Below are 27558 nucleotides of genomic sequence, written 5' to 3' on the forward strand. Positions count from 1 at the left end.
ATGAGTCTTCAGTTACTGCTCTTCATCGCTCCCTTTCCAAAGGATTGTTCAGATCCAAGAAGCTGAGACCAGACTTCCTTCTGCATGTTACATAAAGCACTGGGAACCTTCTAGTTAGCGCCCTCTTTGTCTTGAGATTTCTGCAGATAAGAATTTCCATAAATCCCAGTTAGTCAATCATCTGGCTGCCTCATGGCATTTTCAGGTACTGCTAAACAGAACCAGAAAATTTCAAAAGAGCAGCAGAATTTTTAAATACAATTTAACCTTAAATACGTGATGAGGAAAACCCTCAAACAGGTACTCCATTTAAAGTCAGCCAGTACCCATGTTGGCTAAACTTCAGGATTAGCAATCATGTAATGGAATCCAGATCGTAAGTTAGCTCCATCCTGGGACTCACTACCAGAGCCAATTTCTAGGCTTTTAAAGCACTTTGACCATGGAAGCGTAACACAATCCAACCATCTCTGGGTTGGCCAGCCCTTCAGTCTCTTCTCCTACCTCTAGAAAGCTTTTGTCCAGGATCCGTGGCACCCAAATAAACAGAAGTTCTCCCAGGCCTCCAAAAGCAGACGGCTATGACAAACTGCACACAAGCCCCTGGGACAGTCTACTGCGGAGGCTTCCTGTACTGTGTACCAGCTGGAGTTCCCAGGTTCCTCCTGGTGAAGATGGTCTTGGCTGCATGGTAGAGCAAAGATGGGATGGAGCAGAGAAGTGTCACTGCTATTTTGTCACTTGGTCAGATGCTTTGGATTGAAATCATAGGTCTTTTGACATCAGGGAACGAGAGATGGCCCAGAAGCAGCAGAGACATTAGGAGCATGTACTGTGTGTTCCGCTGGCCAGGGTCCACATTCTGGTTCCCTTCCTCACTACCTTTGAGATCTTAGACAAGTTACGTATCCCCTGTGTACCTCAACTTTCCCATCTGTACAATGGGGAAAGTACAGCACCCACCTCATAGGGTGGGTGTGAGGGCTGAATACTAATGACAGTGAGACTGTGCAAGCTAGTCAATGTTTTGGATCCATTTCTGCAGCACTGTCATCCCAAGCAGGTGTCCACCTAAGAGGCGTTGTCCATTGCAGACAAGCAGCAATCTGGAAGTGACAGACACAGATGTCTTCCCGGACACCATGGACAAAGCAGATGCAGGTCCCGAGTTTGGCCAAAGAACGTGACTGGCTGATGGACAGGACTAAACTACCCCTTCACCCACTTTCTTCCTCTTGTCCTTTGAACACAGGCAGCTCTTTCTTTCTGACTACACTTACGCTAAATCCTTGTCTGTCTGCCCATTTCCTCAATGCAGTGCCCACTGTAAGAACCCAGGCCACTCCAGGCCTTGCTATGACAGCGTGCCTATTTCCACATGCCCTCCCTATTGAAGGCACAGAGTATCCACGGGGCCACCGGCCTCGGACAGTGAGAACCCTGAGCTCACAGGCCACTCCGTGGGGCAGCTTTCCACCTACTCTGTTTGAGCACCTGGGCTTAGCTGTGGGAGGCCAGAAAGCAAGGCTATTAACAGCTTTCGAGGTGGTGGGGAAGGAAAACGGTATCATCCCCAGCTTGACAAGAGCGCTCCAAGGCCGGCATCTGACCCACCTCTGCCACCGATGCGGCCTCCTTGGAGACGGGCAGGTTTCCTGTGGTGTCAGCCCCGTTTCCTCCAGCAACATTATACTGCAAACAGAGAGCTACTCTGAAGAAAGCACTAGGGTGTCCCGTTTCTGGCCGGGGGGAGGGAGGCAGACTGCGTTGCTTCTCCAGAGAGAAACATCACCGTGCCTTGACCTTCTCTAGACAGCGTTTCTTCCTGTCCCCGGTCCTGAAAAGCTGTTTGAAGAAAAGAGACGTGCAGGCTTTCCTTTATGACCTCAGATGGGCAAGTTCTGAATGGCAGCTGGGTCTATTACATGCAGTGTGAGAGGGTTAAACAGGACAGCCTCGACTCTTTATAAACTTTTGCCCTGTGGATATGCACTCATTGGCGGCAGTACAAGACTCGAGCTGTATTACACGCCTTAACGATATGGTTCAACTGTCGGTCAGGCTTGGGCCTGGCACTGGGCCAGACCGCAATCAATGGGACACAGAACCTCCCCCTTTCAGATCATCACGAAGGCTCATATTATCTCCTTTTCGTCGTGCTGGTTAAATTTATGGAGCAGAACCCTGAAGCCGCATTCCTCGGCCTGCGCCGGCCCATGCGGCACTCCCTCCCTTTGTTGGGTACTGTAAGCCAGCCGTGCTTCGGAGGACTGCAGGGTTGTTAGTTCAGGCACTGACTGTTTGCTCATGACTGAAGTGAAAGGAGTTCAGGGGAAGGGCAAAAGGACAGCCCAAGTGTAAAACCCCATCCCAGCAGGCCCTGGGCCCCTATATATAGGCCCCGAGTTGCTCCTGAATGTCACATTTCACTTTGTTCTCACAAAAGCAAAATCTTCAGGCTGATCCCTGACGAACCTTCCATAAAACAGCTGCTGAGTCCTCCTACAGTGCACCCCCACTGGAACTCCTGGATTTTCTGGGGTGCGATGGGAGGCAAGTTTGCCCTTAATACAACCACACTAAAAGGAGACAGATTTCTATAGCTGTCTGCTAGTCCTCCCAGGTTCCACAGGAGATGGGAATGCCAACCCTGGCTACTAGCCGGTCTCATTTTTAATACAGAAAAAAAAAAGAAACTTATTTTTTGGTCTTTGGCTATAAAGGAGGGACATGTGACTACTGTATATGAATGTGTGTGTGCATGGGAGGGAAGTGTTTATAGGGGATTTAGTCTTATGGAATCAGAGGAGACAGTCCCAAGCATTAGACCTGCCGAATCTATCCATGTGCTCTCATTAATACTCTGATTAGCTTCCAAAGTGTTAAACAAGCAGCCCACATGAGCAGGACTTCATTTAGTTTTAGAGTTTAGCCCAAGAGGAGGGCTTTCCTGGAATGTTCTAGAGTGGCACATTTACAGCTCATTACAGAGGACGCCACTGGAGGGCTGGAAAGGCAGGTCATCCTGGAGGTGAATCCAGGCTCTCCAAGTGATTAACTGAGTCTACGGTTTGTCACATCGAGCTGTTGTATATCAGTGGGTCCACCTGTAACATGAGGCTACTGGGTTGAATTTTGGAAGTCTGAAATGATTACCAGAGCTCTTCTAAGGAAGGCCCAAGCAAAACAGAGAAAGAAAGAGTAGGAGGAACATAAAGAATCCAAAACCAAAAACAAACCGAAGGTATAAGAGGAGCACGCGGGAAAAATGGCCTCTGAGGGGTGAGCCATTGCTGACTTGATACGTGTTTTCCTGGCCAGTTTTGTCTTCACCCATCTTGATACAATACTAAGAGTTGGGCCCAAGCTTGTTAAAAATCAAAACAGAAATCCCATACTAGCAACTACATGCCCACTGGCACTTTCTACCTCGGGGTGGAAGCAGACTTCTTTGATGGGGTCTGGTGAGGCCGGTGGTCTATTTCAAATCAGACCCTGGTTCTATCTGAAGATGAAAAGTCTCGCTTCCTCATTCAAAGTAAGCCATGCATTTCTGAATAGAAACCGCGAATATTTTCTTGCATTTTCCTCACCAGGTTTCCTTGTCTACCGTGTTTGGAGCTGGTAAGTGAATTTGCCATTCCAAATCTTAATTTAAAGCCCCTTTCGGTGGTGGGGGTGGGGTAGGGGGAGGTGCCATGGATCACAGAAAACCATCTCTTGTGATATCCCTCTTGTCTATGCTTTTGTATACTATTTGTTCTGGTTTGTTTAAAATATAGTGTTATAGAGAACCACTTAAGCTGGGAAATAAGAGGCAAGAAAGAGGTAGGCTAATTTAGGAAATTTTCAAGAAAAATGTGTAATCCAGTCAATCTGTCTCCAGTTATTCATATACATGTTCAGGGTTTAATTAAGCCTTTAGTCCTAATATCTCACATCTCCCGGGACAATCTACAAAGCACTTGCCCTCACATGATCACGCAGGTTACATTAATACACATAAACGAATCCAGTCTCCATCAGGCACTGAGTGTGTAACACGAGGACTCCTGAAGGCCTACTTTGGCCCATCATGAGCCCAGATGCATCAAGAGTCTCTGATACAATAAAATCTGGAAAGCTGGACCTACCCCTGAGAATGAGACTTTATTATGGGCCAAGACAGACTTTGAGAACTTATAAACTCAATGCCCCTGCTTCCTGTGGACTTTTTCTATCTCAGGATCACTTTTATGACAATATTCCGGGAACATGCAATTCTAAGTAGATAAATTGGCCAAACTCTGAAAATGCAGAAACACAAGTTGCTTACAAATGAGATGTAGAAACCAGGACAAAGAGAGCTGCCATAGCAGACTCACTGGTGTGCACGCTTCTCTTCTGTACATTCTGTGGTTTGCCTGTTCCACGAGCTACGTGACACTGCTATTTACTCTAGCACTGTGGCCAAGGCTAAGAAGTACTCATCTAATATGGGTTTGGGAACTAAAAGGAAATATGTTTTGGAATTTACTTTTTCACACCCACACACCATTCTTGTACAAAATGCCTCTGTCAAGGTTTTTGGGTTTTTTTTAAACATTGATTTCTTGGCCATCAGCTAAAAGAAACTGAACATTCAAGTGCCTCCACGATGACTGAGCATGCGGGAAGTGGTTGATTTACAACAGGTTCCCTGGACATTTTATTTGATGTATGCTGTCCTGACACACTCCACCCAAGTGATCAAGCCTGCTATGTATGTCTGGGGCCACTTTGTAGTTTTCCCAGAGGTGAAATCAGAGGGAGGGCTGAAGTGGTGACAAGGCCAAATTGGCTACAGACCCAATCCCTTGGGGGGATGAGATGTAACTAACTTAAATGGTGCTAAGTCCAGCTGGGGATTAGACTAGGGCCACAACCTGCTGAAGAATACTTTAGGTACACTACAGCTGCAGACTAACCTAGTGCTTTTTTACTTTTAGAATACATTATCAGGCTGCCATATATTCTGCATGGGCTTTTTCTTCACTCTAATATCCAGCTTCCTCCCTGATGGCAAAGCTAGCCCTAGGAAGGGAGCTTCCTCTGTGTCACTCCTCCAGGAAGTTACACAACTAGTTATTCACCTCAACCATGCAGACATGGCCAGGGCAAGGATGACCCTCTCCCCCTTTGTATGCGGGAGAATGACCAGAGGTGGGGATATAAAGCTGTCTGCGCAAGGTCATGAAGCACAGTAGCGTCAGGGCTGGAGTCAGGGCTCTGCTCTCATGATTTGCAATCCTGTTTCTCTTGCCAAGGGGCCAAGCTGCTTCCAGTACCCAAAGGGAACATCCAATAGCTTATTTTGATCACAGAGAGTTGAGTCAAGAAGGAACTGATCTTTGCTGACAGAGTGAATGAATGTGAACTGCTGCCACTTCCGCACAATACATCAGGACGAGGCTCCAGGCTACTCTGTCAGCTCCACCACTGCCTTTTGGGAAAAAGAATAAAATCCCACGAATCTCTCTAAACTTTAAAAAAAGAAAATCTGCTTTAGTATATTAGGCTTTAATAGAGTTTTTTAAAACTCTGTCACTACAGTGTGTTGTACTTATCATATGTTCTAAGGAGAGCCCAAGTCACAAATGAATTGCCTGGCCTGAATGCTATTCCCCCAAGAGCTACCTCCTTGCCTAAAGGATACCCAGAATTTCGTAGGAGGCTCAAAAGGCAACAGTTAAATTTTGGGAATTAGGACAAATGGGAGGATGAAGTTTGAAATGAGTTACAAAGGGAACATTTATAATCTAGAGAATGTTGATTTTCAAAAGCTCAAGGCATTACGATAATCCACAGTTATCGATCTTGTATTTTCATTATGCAGAAATCGTGAAATAAGAGGTGCATGATGAAAGCAGTGTTTGAAAGGGCCCATCACACTTAGCTAGAAACGAAAGAAATCGTTTTTCCTCTTAAACACTTAGCCCTGAACTTTTTTTTTTTTTTTTACAGACCTAGGGGACCCCGACCTACATAATAATACTGTTTTGAGATTGTCCTGGCGGGAGCCAGAGAGACGGACGGATCAGTCCTCGACAGCTTCAAGAGCCCCACTGAAAAGGAATCTGATTCGACAATTTAAACCCCTTGAATAATACTGAACAGGGAACTGTCATGCGTCTGGAAAATATAACCATTTTTGAAGAATGCTTTCCAAACCACGTAATGCTTTTAAAGCTGTTTATCAAAAGAGCTGGATGAGCCACGGTGGCCTGAAACAGTTTATCAGCTGTTACAGGGTCGCATGCCCCATCCTAATTTCCTCAAGCACGCCATCATTCTCGGTTGTCCTAGTCTCGGCAGACAACAGATGCCAATGTTTGGAGACATTCGCTACATAACTTTTACCCGACAAACCTGGCTCCAGGACAGATTTCCATGTCATGTGGGGCTTTTGGCTGAACTCTGCTCGAACCCAGAGGCATATCATTTACAGCAGACACTAACAATAGTTTGGGGTCACCTGCTCTTCACAAGTGGGTTCAGAGCAAGTTCATGGCCTCTGCACACCTTTTCCAATGTGGTTCCCACACATAAAGGCTCAGAGCCCAGGAGAGTCCCTCCACCCAGCAACTCAACCAGGTTTGGAGCACTGAGTTTAACTGTTCATTTTGTGTGAAGAAAGAGAATGGGAAGGACAAAAGCCCAGCCAAGCACATGAACTCCTAGTCCTCGCAATCTAGCAGGTGGTCAGCAAGAATTCGGGGACAGGGTTGAATTTAAGACACAATCCCAGTTTCACCTTCACACAACATTCCAAATTCAGGGGAGAATATTCACACCAACACCATTTCTTGAACCCTACCTGCATGCCACATGCCAGGCTGAGTGCTTTATATACATGATATAATTTAATCCATGTGACCACCCACCGAGGTAGGCATGTGACTCAAAGGAATCTCATCTCAGAGAGATTAAGAGGGGAAAAACTTGTTCCAGGTCACAGCCAAGCAGCGGCCCAATGACTCAAACCCAGGGCCATCCGACTCCCCAGCAGGCCTGTTTACCCTCGCACTGCAGATGCGGGAAGCAAACAGTGCCGCAGAGCCCCTTCTTGCTTCCTGCAAATGCGTGGTTTCTTTTCACGCTGACTGCCACGTTGCCCCTTCCTATTTCTTTTTCAGAACTGGGGAAGAACCTGTGATTTTATGTCCTTTCCACATCTTTTTCTGAAACAAGCGCTTCTCTTTGAAGAAAGACCTCTTGCCCTTGGAGTGTCAAGATAAGAAAACTTTCAGCAACTTCCCTTAGAAACTACAAAACACCCATCAGCACCCAGGATCTAAGTACAGTCGCTCCCCAGCTGCTGGCCCCTCTGAATAGCTTTTATGGTTCAATGAGGGGTGGTGACAGGGCCATGTTACTACCGTAGGGTGTACTATTTCTTTCATGTTCCTGGGATCTGACAAGAGCCTTCCACAACCTGTTCCTTTACAACACACAGAATGAGAGATTAAAGACCAATACCAGACTCAAAGCAGGGGCTGTGACTGGCAACGGCTTCTCACCAGATGTATTCTCAATCTTTCAGGGAAAGAAGAGCCACAGACTGCGTGAGCAGATGCTGTGCAAATAAGATAATACATAGAGTAAATGAGATAATACATAGAACCATGGCTGAATGGATATGGGTTTCATAAAACCACACTAATTCAGAGCCACTAGTTGGAGACAAAGGGGAAAGAACACCAAGAAAGGAAACACAAATTAGTGAAAAGTCTAAATTATAGGACTTCTGATTAAACATGACAGACCTAGTCCAGAGACCCCTCTAAAGGGAAAGCAAAGGGATACAAATGGCACGAATCCAAAAGGATAAAGAGAAGGTGTCAACAATATTTTAGAAGCTGAAAAGCAGATGGACACATGGTGCTGAAATGTAAGCCTGAGGGAGTGGAAGCCACAAAGCAGAAAGCTAATTAGGATGGTGGTGTCCGCTGCATTTCAGAAAGATGGAGGCAGCAAGTAGCTCTGAAGGCCTGGGGCATAAAGGAGAAACAGGTAGGCCTGGAGTGAGGTGCAAACAGGAAGATTGGTTAAAAGGCTGCATGGGAAGCAGTTAGAGCTGCAGGTCCCCTCTCTCATCCCCATTCAGTTTTGCTCCTCTCAACAGGAGCCCAGAGTCAGCAGGTCCCCACTTGATCATTCCACAGTAAGGCCCCCTCAGCCTCAAACCAAGAGCTCCCAATTGGCTTTTTAGTGCCTCATCTTTAAAGAGGAGTAGAACAGATAGTCAAGAATCACCAGACATCTGGGGACTGTCTCTACTCATGAAAGAAAAAGACCAAAACAAATAAATGGAAGAAAGAAACTCAGAATAGTACTGCTATAGTACTACTATAGAAAAATAGCTTAGAGACAAAAAGAGCTAGACAACCACCAGTCAGATGGGAGCAGAGGACATCGAGAGGGAGAATTTAATTAGAAAACAATAAATTACTCAATGCATTTGTACACATACAGAAACGTGTTTGTGCATAAATTGGCAATAGGAAGGCAGATTTTTTTTTACAGAAAAACGAGTTACTAAGCCCAGGGTTAAAAAAAAATGTGGAAACTAAATAAGCATTTGAGAATAAATCAGGAATGTGCAAAGAGAAAATGAAGCAGACAATATTACTGAAAGAGCAGTTACTAACTCCAGGGAGAAAAAAACAAAGCACAACATTTAAGAAGGAAACATCATCAAAGTGACCTGGGTGGGGAGCTTTACTGGGAATACTATTTACACAGTCATAATAATGTAAAAATGGAATACTAAGTTATTCAAAAAGGATCATATAATCATACTGAAAAATGGAGAAAGGGAATGTGTATGTATAACAACATGAAGTCAAATGATGTCAAGAAACAGCAGTTAGTTGACTTATTTATGAAATATAAAGGTAAATACCTCCACACTGAAGAAACAGCCCAGAGTGTTGAAAGTGGTTGCCTCTGAGGGAGCAGGAATCAGGGAAAGGCAGGAGATTACTGTTTTTTGGTTTTATTTATTTATTTACTTATTTTGAGACGGAGTCTGGCTCTGTCGCCCAGGCTGGAGTGCAGTGGCCGGATCTCAGCTCACTGCAAGCTCTGCCTCCTGGATTTACGCCATTCTCCTGCCTCAGCCTCCCGAGTAGCTGGGACTACAGGCGCCCGATACCTCGCCTGGCTAGTTTTTTGTATTTTTTAGTAGAGATGGGGTTTCACCGTGTTAGCCAGGATGGTCTCGATCTCCTGACCTCGTGATCCGCCCGTCTCGGCCTCCCAAAGTGCTGGGATTACAGGCTTGAGCCACCGTGCCTGGCCTGTTTTTTGGTTTTAGACATTTAGAAAGACTTCAACTTAAAAAAGTGAATACATATCTACTTTGATAAAATCTAATTTGAAAGATAAATTTGTCATAGCAAAATAATTCAGGTAAAAATAATAGGTTTTTAAACACTGTTGTTCTTTTTTTTGAGACAGAGTCTTACTCTGTTACCCAGGCTGGAGTGCAGTGGCACAATTTCAGCTCACTGCAATCTCTGCCTCCTAGGTTCAAGCGATTCTCATGTCTCAGCCTCCTGAGTAGCTGGGACTAGGGGTATGTGCCACCATGCCCAGTTAATTTCTGTATTTTTAGTAGAGACAGGGTTTCATCATGTTGGCCAGGCTAGTCTTGAACTCTGGCCTCAGGTGATCTGCCCACCTCAGCCTCCCAAAGTCCTGGGATTACAGGCGTGAGCCACCACGCCTGGCCAACACTGTTCTTATTAATTGCACAGAAGATACTAAATATTTGTTAAATACATCTAAGGTATAAAAAAACTAAAAAATCAAAGGATCATTAGCTAATTTTATAAACAATTAGTAAAACTATAACAATTGTTTTCAAGGAGCTGTGATGGACCCGGTAATGAGGGAAAAAGTGCCTGTAATTACCTCCCCCAACACACACCATATACACAAATGCAATTTTGTTGTTTTCAAGAATAAACAGTAAGTCAAATCACTAAAAAATGAGTTCTTCAAGAAAACTATAGGGAAACTTGCTTTAATGACCGTGTAAGAGTGACTTAAGAATATTAACACACAAATCAAACAGCTTGGTGATTATTCAGAGCAGTTTGTCCTCAATTATTTAAATATTCCTAGTACTTAATACCTATTAAATGCCTGAAATATAGCAGGAGTTCAAGACTGAATTAATACATTTCTACTGTCAATTTGCCTAAACGCACTAAGTGATAGATCTGAATATCACAAGGTCAGAATTGGCTTAACTGAATAAAGTGGGCCCTCAATAGTTCAAACAAAAATAGAAACACACTTGAAGATTTGCATCGTCTCACTAAAGGATAGAAAAGCACTTCACATATGGTAATTTGGCCTCTAACGCCTCAGGAGGTGGGCAGGTGCCAGTTATTACCACTCTAACTGTGCTGCTGGGGTCAATCCGTAAAGTCCAGGGAACCGATGAGCCCTGGCCTCTGTCCATCCTGGCATTACTCCACGAGATTACCATGGATTGTAGCCAGGATTCCTGTGACCCATACTCTTCATAACGAGAGGTGAGGTTTTGCTCTGTCTCGCCTTTGAAGTCTCCTGCAGTCCCTGGGATTTTATGATACAGTTTGGGTCACCCCTGCCATTATCGATGTTTGAAGTATGTTTGGGGAAATCTGCTAGGAGTTGTCTCTGGTGTTAACACGGAACAACTGCCTCATAAAAACTGCTTTCTACAAGGAGTTCAAAGGAGCTTATCCAAATATTGTGGGTTTATCCTACTCCACCAACTTTGCTACAGGAGAAAGTTGAGGTTTTGGCAAGTGAATTCTGAAACAGATACACCTTCTCGAGTACCTGCAAGAGTCAGGGCAGTGCAAATACAACCAAGCAGCCTTTGGACAAGATCCTGCACTTTGAAGTAATCTACTCTACACTTACTATCCTGCCGAAATTAAAATGTATTGGGATGGTAGGTTACGGTGAAGGACTAAATTAGGTAAATTATTGTAAGAGGTCTTTCTGGTATGTGATAAAATCTTTCCAATTGTTACTTCCAGAATCCCAGTAAAAGTCAGGAGCAAACCAGGAGGGCTGACAGCTGTTGGCAGGAAGCCAAAGGGAAGCATTGCATTACAGCAGTTCCTATGGTTTAGTCCGAATTAGCCCATCATTTATCAGCAAGATGATGGATTATCAATCACTGTATTTTCAAATAAAGCAGCTTGTCAAAAAAATTAACCAGGTACATTTGTTGGCTGGTGGCATGGATGCAGAGTCACAGAAAGTGAGGAGAGTGGCACCTGCACATTTTTATAAATCTTTTTATAAATCTCAGTCTTGCTAACTGGAAAACAGCTGTATTCTCCTATCTGCTTCTACAGTCAATCTATTACAATATCACACATTGTGTAGCTTCTGGAAAACTCCACTGTATACTCCTTAGAGAATACTATTATAAAAATTGTTATAAATTTTTAAATCTATAAATCTAAATTTAAATCTATAAATATAAATTTAAATTTATAAATCTATAAATTCATATATAAGTATATGAATATATACAAATAGGTTTTAGGTTATGGATCTGGGGTTCCCCAGGGGGTCCCTAGACCATATTTTGAGACCCTCTGTTCTAAAGGAACCCATATGTACAAACTCTCTCTGCTAATCAGAAAGTGGTTTCCTCAATGTATTTAAGTAAATCCACTAAGGATATAGATAAGTAACATTATTAATTTGAATTATATAAGCCCAATATAACAAAAGTTTGTTTTTTTTTTTTGAGACAGGGTTTCACTCCCATCACCCAGGCTGGAGTGCAGTGGCGCAATCTCAGCTCACTCCAGCCTCGACCTCCTGGGCTCAAGCGATTTTCTTGCCTCAGCCTCTGGAGTAGCTGGGACCACTCCAGAGTGTGTGTGTGCCACCACACCCGGCTAATTTTTGTATATTTTTGTAGAGACAGGGTTTCACTATGTTGCCCAGGCTGGTCTCGAGCTTGTGAGCTCAAATGATCTACCTGCCCTAGCCTCCCAAAGTGTTGGGATTACAGGCGTGAGCCACCGCAGCCAGCTTCTTTTAGAGTATATTGTGATAAGAACGTTTTATTAATTCAATCTTATTTTTCCTCCATTTGACAAGTTAGTGAGAAATTTAGCAAGAAAATGTCTTTGAGAAGGAGTCTGGCAAAAGACTATCAGATAAATATATCGGGGCAAGAAAACCATGGATGAATTATGACACCCAAACCTATCTTTCCTTCCCTCAATACTTCCGAGCCATTATCTGTAATACAACAGTGAGTCTTTAAGTCCCTGCTAGTCCAAATGTCCTCTGTGTATCTCGGAATTATCTTCCAGTCTAAAGCTCTCTGGGAGCAGGCGAGTTGAACTCAAACCTGGGTCCTCCTGTTAAAGATTTCAATTTTATCTTGGGCAAAGGTGGATGATTCTGTAAGGGAAAACCATGAGAGACATGGGATAGTCATGAAAACCTAAAAATAAGTAAATCCAACGCCTTTACTGAGGAGTTCCACAAATAACAAATGGCTCTTCAACTTTCTCTAACGCACAAAATACAAATTTTTTCTCAAAAAGAAATATAGACACTGTTTTATTTTTTCTTGAAGTTCAAGCCAAAAATCTCAAATGTCTATCTTATGTATGTAATATTAGGTGTCACCTTAGAGTTTTAAAAACAAATTCACTGAACACAGAAGGGACTACAGATGTATAATGGCTACATTATTTAATTTTTAAATGGAATAACCTCAAATCAGAAAGTAAATGGAATAACCCCAAATCACACTTCCCATTCATTTTCCTTGCACAAGGACCTGCTGGTTGAGATGCAAGGACTGGACTTTGAAGAGATGTTGATTCAGATGTAAATTCAGTAGATTTTTTTTTTTTTTTTAAACTTTTGGAGGCAGGATTGTGTGGTTTCTATGAAGTCAGTCATCTCTGCATGCCAAAAATGGCAAAAATTAGATGCTCTCCTTTCTAGAAATGATTATAATGTACCATGACCAAAAAAGTGGGTTTTCTCCTAACAGATAATCTTGCATAAAAATGACTCTTGGGATTTCAGAAATGGAAAGGCTTTTCTCAAACACGTGTGTGCATGAACACACACACTTTGCATTTTTTCCAACAATAGATCTGAGCTTTCCATAAGTTATGTTATAATGAGAATGGCATCGTCTGGGGCCTTTGAGTGAAAGGGGAATACAGTATTTAGAGTTCAGCGAGAGGGAAGAAGCCTGTCTCAGAAAATAAGATTTCTCTGCTTATGTTCCTGTGAGAGGAATTTTAACTTATAAGGCAAGAAGGACTGTTAAGACGCTTCTTTAAAATATCTGATCCTGGCTAGGCGTGTTGGCTCATGCCTGTAATCCCAACACTTTGAAAGGTCAAGGTCAGCAGATCATGAGGTCAAGAGTTCAAGACCAGCCTGGCCAACATGGTGAAACCCCATCTCCACTGAAAATATAAGAATTAGCTGGGCGAGGTGGTATGCGCCTGCCATCCCAGCTACTCTGGAGGCTGAGGCAGGAGAACTGCTTGAACCCGGGAGGTGGAGGATGCAGTGAGCCGAGATTGTGCCGCTGCACTCCAGCCTGGGCGACAGAGCAAGACTCTGTCTCGAAAAAAATAAAATATCTGATTCTATGATTTCATCAGCTTAATTTCAGAGCCAAGTGAGACATCCAATGTCATCAACATAGACCTTAGCGTTCTTCTGGGGTTGCTCATGTAAATGACCCATCTACCTTCAAGCATTCTCTGGAAAGACCTGGTTTGGCAAGATCAGGAAGTGAGAATATATGGCTGTCACCTCACAAACATATACGCAAGGGTGAGTAGAAGATAAAGGGACTGTCACTATATCTACTGTGCCATGTTTGGACAACAGAGGAGAGATTTGACAGTCCCTTCCCTTCAGCTGGATATAGCAATAATTTTTCAGTTTCACTGAAATGTAATTCATTTTTCATGATGAAACTGACATGTTAACTAACACAGTGGCTGTCCCAAGCAGCAGATGGTTACCAAGCCAAAAGACAGATATGCCCAAAGATTAGAACAGAGCCTTAGGGTCAAACAGGTGTAAGTTCCAGCTTTTCACCCTTACCATATACATGCCTGTATATGGATGCCACCACAGCATACAGGCCTCATCTGGAAGGAGCCTGCTGGAACTTCCTAGATGAGTATGAGGCAGGAGCCACAGGATAACGTATCAGATCTTTCTGAAATGTTACTTTTACTGGGTAACAATTAAAAATATTTTCTTATGAAGCCAAACATGGAATAAAATATAAAACCCATTTATAGTTTTAAGGAACAGGAACTCTGACAGAAATATTGAACTTGATCCACTTCTAGATACATGGGATATCAGCCTACTCTCCTGCCTTGAATGGAATATTAGTGGGGAAAAAAGATGAATGCTGGTATATCCTAATAAACATTTGAATCTTTACTCAATTTTTACCTTTGGAAGTTCCCTAAAGGCTCAATTCAAGCCAATTCTGCTTGATGTGCTATGTGTAATACCAAGTATAAGAAATAGCTGCTTTCAGAGCAGAGTAATTAAAAGCAGTATTACCCAACTAGTATGAAAAAGTTAACGGAAGCATTTCCTAAGTTCTCTTTGCAGACTTTTTGCTGACCTGTCCAACCTGACTGCATTCAGGCTCTGGTGACCCAAGAGAGTCTTAGTCCTTTTATCCTGGAGAATCAGGAGTAAGGTGCAAACACTGTTAACGAAAGGGGCCTTTCCTTAAGAAAACCCATTTCCATTTCACGTCTAAGAGGTCATTCACCAGAAGTGTCTTAACAGATTTTGGGTGGTGTGTTGGGACTGTTTTTACTGAAAAAGTCAAGTATGCCCACCATAAATCTTTTCTGTGAAATCAACCAAAAAGTTTCTTTTTCAAAAGCTCTCAGAGCAAATGGAATTTACATATACATGCACAATCTGAGGGTCCTGGGATTCCAGAACATTATCAGTCCTGATGGCTATATTCTTCAACACTGATCTATCATTATCCTTCAAATTCCCCTTCCTCCTTATCTAACTTAAATAACAAGATAAGCTCCAACACTCCTGAGCTTTGCTAAATTAGTTTAAATATTTCAAGTTCTGCCAACTCCTACTTCTCTCCCCACTTTTGGGTCTTGACTTAAAAGGTGAAGAAATATTTTAGAGGAAACCTCAGGGCCCAGCTTCATAAATCTTCATCTGCTACTTCCCTAAAATGTCATGCACCCCATAGTCTGCAACAGATGGTATCTGGAGAAACAAACAGGCCAACACATAGTGAGAGGCAGACATTCCTTTCTTCTCAAAGGTATTTTTGCCTTCTTTTGTGAAACGGCTGCTCCTGGGTCTCTGCAACTTTCTACTAAGTATCTTTTCAAACACTACCATCAGAGGCCGTCACATTTACACAGTGGACTGGGCACTCTCACGTGGCTTGGCACCTTGCTTGGGCCTGGTCTGTTTGAAGGGTAGCAGGCTCTTCACATAGCTTCAGTGGCACCTCAAGTGTGCCTGCATCTGTGCCATTTTCATAAACTTTACTTGGGAACAGACAAATGTGGCCCAATACACGTAGGCCAGAAGATGCAACCTGAGCCAGCAGAACGTTGCCTTGGAAAAGGTTTCCTGTTTCAGTTCCAAACCACACATACTTGTACAGTGAACAAATGCAGTGGGGGATATTGGTCCACAACACTCATGTTGAGGCCAAAGGCTCTGCAGTCCTCCGCCCTCTTCTCTCCCCACCCCCACCTGCCTTCCTGAGAACTATTGGGTTGCCTGGAAATTTCAGAGGAAAGTTAGGTGGCTGTCGTTTGGAATGCCAGCGCACTGCAACAAGGAGAACTTGGAAGTATTTTAATCTGAAAGAACATAAGGAGGGGGGTTCCCTATAAATAAAATCATGTTCAAATAAACACAAAAAAGGAGCCAATGTTTCCTGTAAGGCCACTTTTCAGATGGATTACTGGAAGGAGTACTTGTTCACAGTTTTATGGCTTACTTTCCTATCATCTGCTTAAAATTTGGGTCTTTTAAAACATAGATGCTAAGATCTAAGCCTTTACTTGGATGAAATATTACAAAGGAAGCAGAAAGTCTCATTCCAATTGCAGGCTCAGAGGCAGAACTCTTGGACTCTTGGGTTCTATTCCTGGCTTGGTCCCTGGGCTCAGGTCAACCCTCGGTCAGAATCTCACTTCTAATCCCTTCAAATCATTTGTTAGTCCCTGTTGTCTAAACAGTGGGGAAAAACCCTGAGTAACACCCCTGGATCCTGTTCAATCAACTGGGATGGTTGGAGATGGTTATAACTCACTTCCAAGAAACCAGGGTGATTTATCCCTCGGTGATAGTGTTAGAGCCAGTATGTTCCTAAGAGATACAGTGTCATCAGAACAAACTGGCACTGAAACATTTCTCCACCTGCAAGGATCTCTGTGCTCCTTTAATAGGACTTTCAAATAATATCACCCAGCATTTTTATAGTTCTTTATAGCTTCCACATTAAAATAACTCTGGTTGGGCTTCAAACTCCTGAGAAGCAGAATAAACAGAGAAATAATTTATCCCCAATTTATAGATGAAAAAACTAAAACTGAGTCTTACATAGATGTCTTGACTTGACCCAGGGCCCAAAGCTAATAAGTAAGGAGGCTGGGACTCTGGCCTGTTGTTTTCCAGATCAAGCGTTCTCTCTCTGTTTGACAGGGTCTCACTGTTGACCATGCTGGAGTGCAGGGGCACAATCATAGCTCACTGCAGCCTCAACCTTCCAGGCTCCAGCAGTCTTCCCACCTCAGCTTCCCAAGTAGCAAGGACCAGAGGTGCACACCACCCTACCCAGCAATATGGTGCCCGGGCTGGTCTCAAACTCCTGGGCTCAAGCGATCCTCCCACCTTGGCCTCCCAAAGTGCAGGATTACAGGTGTGAGCCACCACGCCCAGCCCAAGCACTCTCTTCTAACGCATGGCTCCTCATGAATACTTCTGGACCAGGACAAATGGACGGAGGGACATTGCTGAAATGGCTGCTATTTATCCTTTCAGAAAAATCTGTAATTTTGGCTTTTTCTGCACAATAAAGGATACTGATCCACTAATCCAAACATATGCCCCTCTCGCCTCTGCCCCACTTGCCTCTGGTAACTTCTGCCATGGCTCTCCTGCTACTGGTACCTCCAGGAATAGAGAACAAATGTGGAAGTTAATCCTCCTCCTTTGAGGATATATGAAGACTGGCTGTGCCTCAATTATCACGGTGGCTTTTGTTTCTGGGAGGAGTGAATGGTTAGGCAGATAGCTGTGTCACGAAACTTGCAGTTAAACTTCGTTATTCATTTTTTCTCTTTTTTTCTGCAGCCTACAAAGTTGGAACTTGCAGTCCAACTTCAATTAGGCTGCCCAATTACTGTCTGCTTTGAGTCAAGCTGCACAACTTTTCTACATCCCGAGTGCCTCATCTACATGGAAATGTAAAACTTCATTGGGCTGAGATGAGGAGTGGCCAGTGCTGACTGTGAATGCCTCCCCAGTGCCTTTGTGAGGGCATGGTCTCTGCTGCTGAGGTCCGGATAAGGCTAAGGTGGCAGGCAGGGGAACCAGACAGAGAAAAATGCAATGCTGGTCAAGACCTGAATCATGTCAGTGTGTAGGTAATAGTAAAGTAAATCTTGAGTCAGCAGGGAAGTAACTATCTGGAATGCCGTATCTTGACACTAACTGACTCTGAAACACGTACAAGAGAAATCCAACGAGCCCCCTCCCCCGAGACCGAGGCAGCAGGGTACAATGCAGTGGTGCTGGACACAGGGTCAAGAGATAGGCTGGGTACGAGTCTAGGTCTACCATCTCTGACCAGCTGTGTGGCTGTGGACAAGCTCCATGACTCGAGACAAGATTCTCTGGACTGTCTTGTCTTCATTGTAAATCAAGTATGAAGATTAAATGGGATTCCACACGTGGAAGCACAAAGACAATGCCTGGCACATAGATAAGTTCCTTCCTTTTGGTGTTGCACACACAGTAGTTCCCTTTTCCCTGGAAGGTGATTCTCTCTTCTCTTCACCTGGCCAACTCCTACTTCATACTCCAGGCTTCACCTCAAATTTTACTTCCCTGGAAAAGCCTGTCTCAACTCCCCTGATGACTAGGTTAGCCGCCCTCCTTCTCCCCATCACCTTCTCTGATCATAGTCTCACAGCACCCTGTAAGTCTCCTCTATGTCACTGTCACAATTTCAGCAAATAAGTGTTTATATGATTGTTTTATGTTCGCTGCCCTGCTTGATTATAAGCTCTTTGAGAGCAGGGAGAGTTTTGGTTTCTGCTATTCCCAACCCTGAGTTCATAGGGAATTTTCAATGACCATTTACTGACAGGGAATGAGTAAATGGCAGCTATGTACTGGCTGACACAAGATCACACGGCAGTGTTGAACAACTAATAAAGATGACAAGAATGTCCCTCTCAAAGACATTCTTTCTGCAGTGACTGTGGCCACATCACTGCTGCTCCTAAAAAGAATGAAAAACCTCATCAAGACTTTCAAGCTGACAATGTATAAATTCAAGCCATTTCTTTCTTGTCAACATTATTAAAACTTCACAGCACGAAATCATCTTTAAAAAACTTATCACATATACCTTGAACCCTTTTCATCAATCAATCCCTTGGCTATTTTGACATTTGAAGAATACACACGCTTCTTTGGGAACTCAGGCGTCTTCAGCTTTACACTTCATTAAGTCTTATTATCTTAACAAATACTGGAGGTGGACTTCTTGGGCTTCGAGCAGAGATGGAAAAACTAACTGGAAATACTTTCGAAGCCCCCTCACTGCCTGCCCCTCCCCACAACTTCATAAATGCTTCAAAATATACTCAAGGATTGTTTTAGTTTTGTATCTGAGAATAGAATGTAACTTAACTAAAGTAAACCATACAGAGTTTACTCAGCTGCTTCCAGATGGAAGGCATTCTGGCACAGCACACTGCATGGCCCCAGTCCACAATCGGAGCGTTTCCCCTACTGCAGTAATGTGTCTTCAGTAAGTTTTCCTGGTGACAGACAAATGGATTCACTTCAATTGGGGACAATTTCACTTCACATCCTATTTGAGGGAGTGACAGAGGGTGGACGTGGGCCAGGCCCTAGGCATTCTAAAAGGGCGTACTAATTCACTCAGGGAAAATCTATTATCGAGGCAGCAGCAAAATCCTTCTGGGCTTAAGTCGAGTCTAGCTTGGCTGGGCCCTTAACATTCATTATACCCTTTGTTGATAAGAATCCCCAACTAGTCACTCTGGAAAAGGGAGGCTAAAATAGGCCATTCAAGCAAATAGCTATGTTAAAGTGGTTGGGTTCTGTGAGGTGTGGAACCATATGGGCTGTCCCTGATTTCCAGTCTCAGTTGGTATCAAGGCCAGATGGCAATCCCACAGCAGAACTGCCGACCTGCTGGGGGGATGGGGGGTGGCACTTTTCTTTATGAGGCTGGGGCTGGCACTTTCAAGCAGAAGGAAAATTAAGAAGGAACAGATCCACGTGGTGAACTGCAACTGCGGGGATTCTAGAACTATACCATGGGGTGTAAGAGTAAGAACCAGAGTACAATCTGACAGTTTTCTTCATGGGCATGTGGGGATCCAGTTGGCTTGGTGAACCGAAGAAGCTTATAACAATTTAATCCTATTTCTGACCTCTCTAGTGGAGAAAAATAACATACTCATATACACCTATATATATAACATGCTATATATACATACATATATAAAATATATAGCATATATAAAATATGATACATCTCTCTCTCTCTCTCTGAAAAAATTCATGCCAGGTTTCTGTACCTCATTTTCATGTTTTTATTTTAGGCAGATCAGAAATTTCAGTTATAAGTATTCGAATTAAAAACCCTGTAACTAAGAAAGTGCACAATTAAACACATCAGTATGGATTAGAAGCAGCAGCAGACCTAGGCTGGAAACCGCAAAAGCCACTCTTCCCACGACCACTGACCTGGGGCCACTGAGTGTGGCTGTGTCTCTCACCGCCTGGGCTGTTTCTGATGCAAAATCCAGGGCGCCTGCCACTGGCTTGGTTACAGTGCCAACAAGCCCTTTCCCAAGGCCAGATATGAAACCGCTGACACCCCCTTCTGTTTTCACACCTTCCACTGTCGAAGTTATAACACTGGTCAGTCCACCAATGATACCTAGTGAAAAAGACAAGGGCTGTCGTAACCTGACGAGGACAAAAGCAAAAGCATTTAAAGCCAAACCCCTTGATTATGGAATGATAACTTAAGGCCATTCTATTAATCTCTGTGCCGGAGAGGCCACAGACAGGCCAACTTACAGACAGAGGATCCTGCAGATTTGCCCACTAAGTCTAGAGTCAGAGGATATATGTTACATGTTAGTCAGAAGTAACGTGTGTTCCAGTTTAAAAAAAAAAAAAAAAAATCAAAGAAAAGCTGAGAGGTTAACAGTGGCCAATTTTTTGATCCCAGAGCTTGGGCAGCCTATGGACGATCAGGAGAGGATACAGATAGAGGATTAAAGCAATAAGAGACTAGAAAATTGGGCCTTTGGGGAAAGTCTGAAGATGATGGCATTCTATGACATATAAGGCAGAGGCTGGGTGCGGTAATCCCAGCACTTTGGGAGGCTGCAGCGGGCAGATCACGAGGTCAAGAGATCGAGACCATCCTGGCCTACATGGTGAAACCCTGTCTTTACTAAAAATACAAAAATTAGCTGGGCATGGGGATGCGCGTCTGTAGTCCCAGCTATTTGGGAGGCTAAGGCAGGAGAATTGCTTGAACCCAGGAGGTGGAGGTTGCAGTGAGCCAAGATTGTGCCACTGCACTCCAGTCTGGTGACTGAGACGCCAAGGGAGGGAGGGAGGGAAGGAGGGCAGAGAGAGATAACTAAATATAGTTGTTCCTTAGTGTCCATGCAGGATTGATCCAGGACCCCCTGCAGATACCAAAATCCTAGGATGCTCAAGTCCCTTACATAATGTGCTGTAGGTACTTGCATATAACCTATACATACCATCCTGTATAGGTTAAATCACCTCTAGATGATTTATAGTAGCTAATACAATGCCCACATATCACTTCATTTGTGTGGAGTCAACACAGTATTTGAAACGTGTGGCAAATTCAAATTTTGCTCTCTGGCACTTTGCAAAATCTTTTTTTCCCCAAGTATTTTCCATCCGTGGTTGGTTGAATCTGTGGATGTAGAGAGCCGATGGTATACATTTGCAGTGCAGTTTTCAAAGAACACTATGGGGGTGACTGGCCAACCCCACGGGATGCTTGAAATAAGGTAAAAGTTACGGCATGCTTTGATGAAATTTGGTATTATATAAAACCTTCATGAAGAGCACCCCAAAAAGCTATGAAAGCTGGCTGGGACCCTCAATGAAGTCAGTTCAAAAGTCCAATCCGGGTCAAAAAGACATTCCAAACATTTTGCAAGTTGACAGCAATGGCTGAAAACACCTTAGAGGAGGCCAGAAGCTGGCAGCGGCTGAAGAGGTCACGGTCACTGAAGGGAAGAGGCAGCCTGTCCGGGGAGCATCTCCAGGACCTGTGCCAGGGACACTCACAGGATGTTTACCCTCTGACAGTGGGGTGTGAGGAAGCTCTCCAGACTCTTCAGCTCTAGTGAGACAAATTGGTAAAGGAAACTCCTTGGGCGAGAATGCACTAACAATTCACAACGTTTCTTTTGGATACTGGGTAAATTTGCTCCAATGAGGCAATATCTCTTTCCCAAACTTTTTTTTTTTTTTTTAAGAAACAGGGTCTCCGTCTATCACCCAGGCTGGAGTGCAGTGGCATGATCACAGCTTGCTGCAGCCTTAAATTCCTGGGCTCAAGCAATCCTCCCTCTAGGTCTTCTAAAGTACCAGGTTTACTGTCCTGAGCCACTGCACCCAGCCCCTTCCCATACTTTGTGTACAAAGTTCTTGGCAGAGCACACACAGGATAGGAATTCAGACTAGAACCTGAGAGATAGAACATGACTGAACCCGGGTCCAGCAGGGCCTGCAGAGAGAACTGAGCACAATTCCCAGTTCTTAACCAAGGGGATTGAGTGGATTCTGTTTCTTGTCATCTTCTAAAGGTCTTTTCATCCTAAAGGAAGACTCTCACACACTGCCTTCGTATAACCCAGAGCTCAGTGGATCCTCTTTGGATGAAGCCACTGGCTCCTGGAGAGGCTGTACATATTATAGGAATGATTCTTGATGAGAGGTGATTTTGCAACTTTGAACCAATCATGCATTTTTTCAGCACATTTGTGTGTTCATCCAGAAAGGGAGGACAGTCATGCTCTCTCCACATCGCAAGGATGCTGGCCAGATAAAGGCCACCATACATAACAAAGCATTTCATATTCATTTTAAAAGTCTTCAAAAAGTCCAATGTACTGTCATTACTAGAAAGAATGATTAAACCTTAACCCCAAATGATTGCCCAACACTCAACTTTTAAAATTCATAAACAAGTTACTTTCAGCCAAATTTCACTTCTGGCCTGATGTCTCCTTAGGGACAGCTCCCTTTACGGTTGGGCAGCCTTAGGAAAAGCAAAGGCATTTTGATCCAAATCTCACCATTAGGAAAGCTGAAAAACAAAAACTCTATTCTAAACGTGTCCTAAGCACAAATAGATATATAATTTTTTACTGTCTATATTCCTTCCTCTTCTTCCAAATGCAGATCATTAATACTGATCAGTCTTGGTATGACTCTGATAGTTTTGGATGGTTCCTAAGGATCTGGTACAAAGAGTTTAATTTACTAAGCCTTACTATGCATGAGCTACGTGCCAGGTGTCATGTGAGGTACGCAAGGATAAAGGTGAATACAAAGTGGTCTCTCTCCCCTCCTCACATTCTCAATCTATCAGAGACCTCAATGTACACAGTTGGTGACATACACAACCCAGACTGTGCTCTGTCATTAACTCTAACAGGGACTAATTGAGCTGGGAAAATGTATTTGAGTTGGGACTTACAGGTTGAGTAGGATTTTGATAGACAAGGAAGTAAGGCAGAGGAGGGAGAGCAGGAACATGCATGAACAAGGACCTGGAGGCACGCCTGGGAAGCAGTACATAGCTCTGTGTGGCCCAAGTGCAGCATGGCTGAGGGACGGTGGTCGGAAAAATTGACTGGATTTATAGTTCCAAGGGCCTTGGATGCTGTACTAAGAAATTGTTAAGAAAAATGCAACAAAAGGCAAATGACTCAGAATTAAAGCATTAGAAGTTGGAATTCAAAGTCAGAGACCAAATGCATTCACGCCATCACCAACATCTCTTAGGCAGATAAATTTATAATTTTAGTGAAAGCACATTTATGCAAAACTAAAAAACACCTAGGCTACAAACCTGGTCACCAATTCCCCATTTCAATTTCTTTGGAAGGAATGATCAGTAAGGAGAAGGCAGAGGTTACAATTCTAAGAAGAGAAGCAGCAGCTACAATTCTAAGAACAGGTCTGGTTGATTACACCTTATGATACTTTGGGAACAGAAACCAGAGAACGAAAGGAATTGCAATGTGCACAACATTCAGAAAACGAATGAGGAGTTCTCACAGGCTGTCATATTTCAACTTCAAGGAGGATAAAGTAAGAGAGCTTGGAAGGTACACCAACACAGGATTTCCTCTGTTGTCAGCTTTCTTTTTTTTTGAAATGGAGTCTTGCTCTATCACCAGGAGTGCAGTGGCATGATCTCGGCTCATTGCAACCTCCACCTCCAGGGTTCAAGCAATTCTCCTGCCTCAGCCTCCTGAATAGCTGGGATTACAGGTGTGTACCACCACACCTGTCTAATTTTTGTATTTCTAGTAGAGACGCGGTTTCACCATGTTGGCCAGGCTGGTCTCGAACTCTTCACCTCAAATGATCCACCCGTCTCAATCTCCCAAAGTGCTGGGATTACACGTGTGAGCCACTGCGCCTGGCCTAATTTTTGTATTTTTAGTAGAGGCGGGGTTTCACTGTGTTGGCCAGGCTGGTCTTAAACTCCTGACCTCATGATCCGCTCTCCTCAGCCTCCCAAAATGCTGGGAATAAAAGCTTGAGCCATCACGTCCAGCCCAGCTTTCTTTTTTTATAGCTGCAATCAGATTGGTACAAAGGCGCCTCTGAGGACCTGCAGCAGCAGAGCTTGATGTCACCTGTGACTTACCATGAGCCAGGCCATGGATGCCGGCTACAAGGTGTTCACCACTTGTAGCTGCGTGGTACCTGATGTACTCCCGCTCTGACTGATGCCGATTGTCCATCGTCTTCCCTAAGCCATCTGATAATGTTCCCGCAAACTAGAATGAGTTAAAAACAGGAAAAGAGTTTTAAAGTCTTAGCACTATTTTTACTATTTGAATTACTTTAAATAAATTTAAATACATTTTAGATAAGCCCATGTTGGTCTGCAGTGGTGTGATCTCATCTCACTGCAACCTCCGCCTCCCAGGCTCAAGTGATTCTCCTGCCTCAGGCTTCCAAGTAGCTGAGATTACGGGTGCGTACCACCACACCTGGCTAATTTTTGTACTTTTAGTAGAGGTAGGGTTTCACCATGTTGGTCAGGCTAGTCTCAAACTCCTGACCTCAAGTGATCTGCCCATCCAGGCCTCCCAAAGTTCTGGGATTACAGGCATGAGCCACTGTGCCTGGCCAATAATTTAAATATAAATAAATTTAAATATTTTAAATGCAGTTACCTATACTGTCTGCCCCAGGTGAGTGGTTCTCAAAAGGACTGGGCACACACAAATTGTGGGATGCATACAATGGAGGACACTAGGCTTTGCAAAGCAACTACTAAAAATCTTTAATGACATTCACTTTCCAGAATACTACTCCAAATTTACTGAAAAAATGAGAGGTATAACAAAATAGTCTTGAGGGAGGAGAAGTGAGCTTTGGGACTGTATCATGGTAAGAACATAGGCCCTTTGCTCTAAGAATCAGTGGAATTCAAAACAGGAAATGTGTCAGTTGCTTTAGGGTTTGGTATCAAATATTTGGAGACATCAAACTCCTTCCAGTAATGCTCTCTTTCATTTATTCAATAATTACTGAGTACCTATGAGGTGCCAAGCTCCATTTGTCAAAAGCCAAAAATGAAATCGATGGAAAGATTAACAGGTTAGGTCACCTTTCATAGGAGGTGGCAGACTTGAACTCATGATTTCAAATGCAAACCCACCCTCTCCACAATTCAGAGATTTTATTTACCCTGGCATACTTTAACCAGAAAAGCTGTCTCATCCATCAAAGCTGGGATAAAAAGGACATAAAACTCTGTTTTGTCACAAGACAATCTGAAAAGGTTTAAAGTGACAGTTAATAAACCACAGAGTACTTATCCTCATCATTCAGGCATAAAAAGAGAAGGATATCAAATATATAATTAACCTTCTCAGGAAGGATCTACCAAAACAAGTGGTTTAAGTGCCAATGACCCAGGACTAACCTCTTAGAAAACTCACAGGAATGTTCCTTAGATACAAGGCTCAGGGGAAAGCCTCAAGGCAAGCTGCCTGCCTGGAAGGCCCAGGAACTGGGTGGCCATGTGGGGGTCTGTTTCTTTCTCCTTTGGCAAGGGGGTTGGGATGCGTGTTACACAGATCAGATCTGCCTTGGAAACCTCAGTCATGAGGATTCTTGACACAAGTGACACATGAGTTCTGGGCACGGAAGAGGGACTAGTGAACACAGCAGTAATTCCATGTCAAGTGATGGTTCCTGGAAGAAGCTATGGGAAGACTCATGCCTTTTACTCAGTCCAAATATTTTACAACCTAGGGCAGTGATTCCTGATCTTTCTGGAGATGTAACCCCTATCATTTTTTGTTTGCCTTCTGCCTTGCCTTCCACATTACTGCCTAAGGAGAGAATTTAAAGTTAATGAAAATTAATAACTTCCTTTAGGACAACTGGAAGCACCACATGATGCTGCTAGCACCGTGAATCACTAAGGAGTGGCTTCAGTCAGAGACCCCATCCAAGAGTTACCACAGTATAGGAGAAGGGCCACAAGCTGGGGCATCTGACCAAACCCGGCTCCAGTCCTCCCTCGACTATTCTGGTAACTACATGATCCTGAGCGAGGTGGCCTACCTCTGAGCCTCCTCTGCATCCAGAGAATAGCGAGAGTATCTACTTTGTCATGTAGCTGGAAGCATTTGTGACAATGGCTCGGGGGCCTGGTATCTAGTTAGCATTCTTACTGTTCTTATTACTCTGCTACTAGTCCAAGGAGGAACATGCTGCACTGTTCGAGGGAAGCCTGTCGAAGCTTTAGAATTATGGTCATTTGCACTACAGTTTAACGTAATAAAATCCTCTTTCCAGCAGATAAACACCAGCCTCCCAAGTACGTTTTTGGAGTGGTACCATTTATAACATTAGAGTGTTGGACTCTATGATTTCCAAAATCCTTTCCAGCTCTGGCACTGTGTGACCTATGACCCAAGGTAGAATGTCTTTACTAAGCACTTTCTCTGGGCCCAGGACAGATTTAGGTACTGCTGAAGACACAAACAGCAGCCTTGAACCCTGCCCTCAAGAATTGACAGTCTCTTTGGGAAGGTAACAATCGTATACACAAAACAGTCAGCAGGAACCCAGGACACAAACTACAGAGAGGAAATGTGACCTTTGTTTTGGAAAGAATCAATAAGAGTCCCTGCTATGTTTAGAATTATGTAGGCTGCCAGCATTCTTCAGGTTCTGGACAAAAACGTGTCTCTCTGGTGCCCCAGACGCTTTGAGAACCACAGTTATGTGACGTGTGCCCATGTCCTGTGTGTCTCCAGGGGACACATCTCCACCTGAAGAGACTCAGGAGCAATGCAGCCATTTCAGGGTCTTATTCAGGTCTTTCCTATTCCTCTCAAGCTCTTACATTCTTTGAGAAGAGACTTCCTTGGAAGAGAGATTGGGTAAAGTGCTTTTTACCTATTGCTGGCAGCTAACTAGGAGGGAGTTAAAAATCCCATAATACTTGCCCCCACCTAAGAGAATATGGGAGAATAATCTAGGCAGAACGCCCAATATCACTCCCTCTTCTTCTACTCCCATCAATTAAACGAGTTTAATATCCAAAGTTGATGAGTGAGCCTATGCCAAAAGCTTAATTTCCAACTAAGTCTGCTGTGGCAGCCTCAGTTCCCTGGCATCAACTGGGTCCTGGGTGTTCTCTGTACAAAGACAATGTATTGACCCAAGGAGGATGGGATGAGATGACGTAAGAGATCACTCTCCCCTCTAATGCTGGATTCTTCTGTAAGGTGAAGACCTTTGCCATGGAAAGGTACCTACACCTATCTCAACTTACTGTAGGACTTTTCTCTGAATTCCTGTTTCTCTGTCCATAAAAAATTGCTTGTGCAAGCCAACCGGACTTGTCCTTTGTCACTTGTTAACAGTCAACCATTACAAAAGTCTTCACTCACCCCTAGAAACACAGCTTTG

The 27558-nt window shown here is 43.7% G+C and overlaps 1 protein-coding gene across 5 annotated transcripts in view; it reads right to left on the reverse strand.

Moving 5' to 3' along the window:
- LOC105473242 (vacuolar protein sorting 13 homolog D) overlaps window positions 1-27558 on the reverse strand; it is a 284106-nt gene that overhangs the window by 31198 nt on the left and 225350 nt on the right. For all 5 annotated transcript variants that reach the window (XM_071100479.1, XM_071100476.1, XM_071100469.1 and 2 more), the window contains 2 exons: window positions 24266-24398; window positions 20065-20260 (listed from right to left, as the gene is read on the reverse strand). In XM_071100479.1, the coding sequence (XP_070956580.1) occupies window positions 20065-20260; window positions 24266-24398 (329 nt within the window). The remainder of the gene's footprint in view (window positions 1-20064; window positions 20261-24265; window positions 24399-27558) is intronic.

Source organism: Macaca nemestrina, chromosome 1 (assembly GCF_043159975.1).
Source record: "Macaca nemestrina isolate mMacNem1 chromosome 1, mMacNem.hap1, whole genome shotgun sequence".
Taxonomy (NCBI): domain Eukaryota; kingdom Metazoa; phylum Chordata; class Mammalia; order Primates; family Cercopithecidae; genus Macaca; species Macaca nemestrina.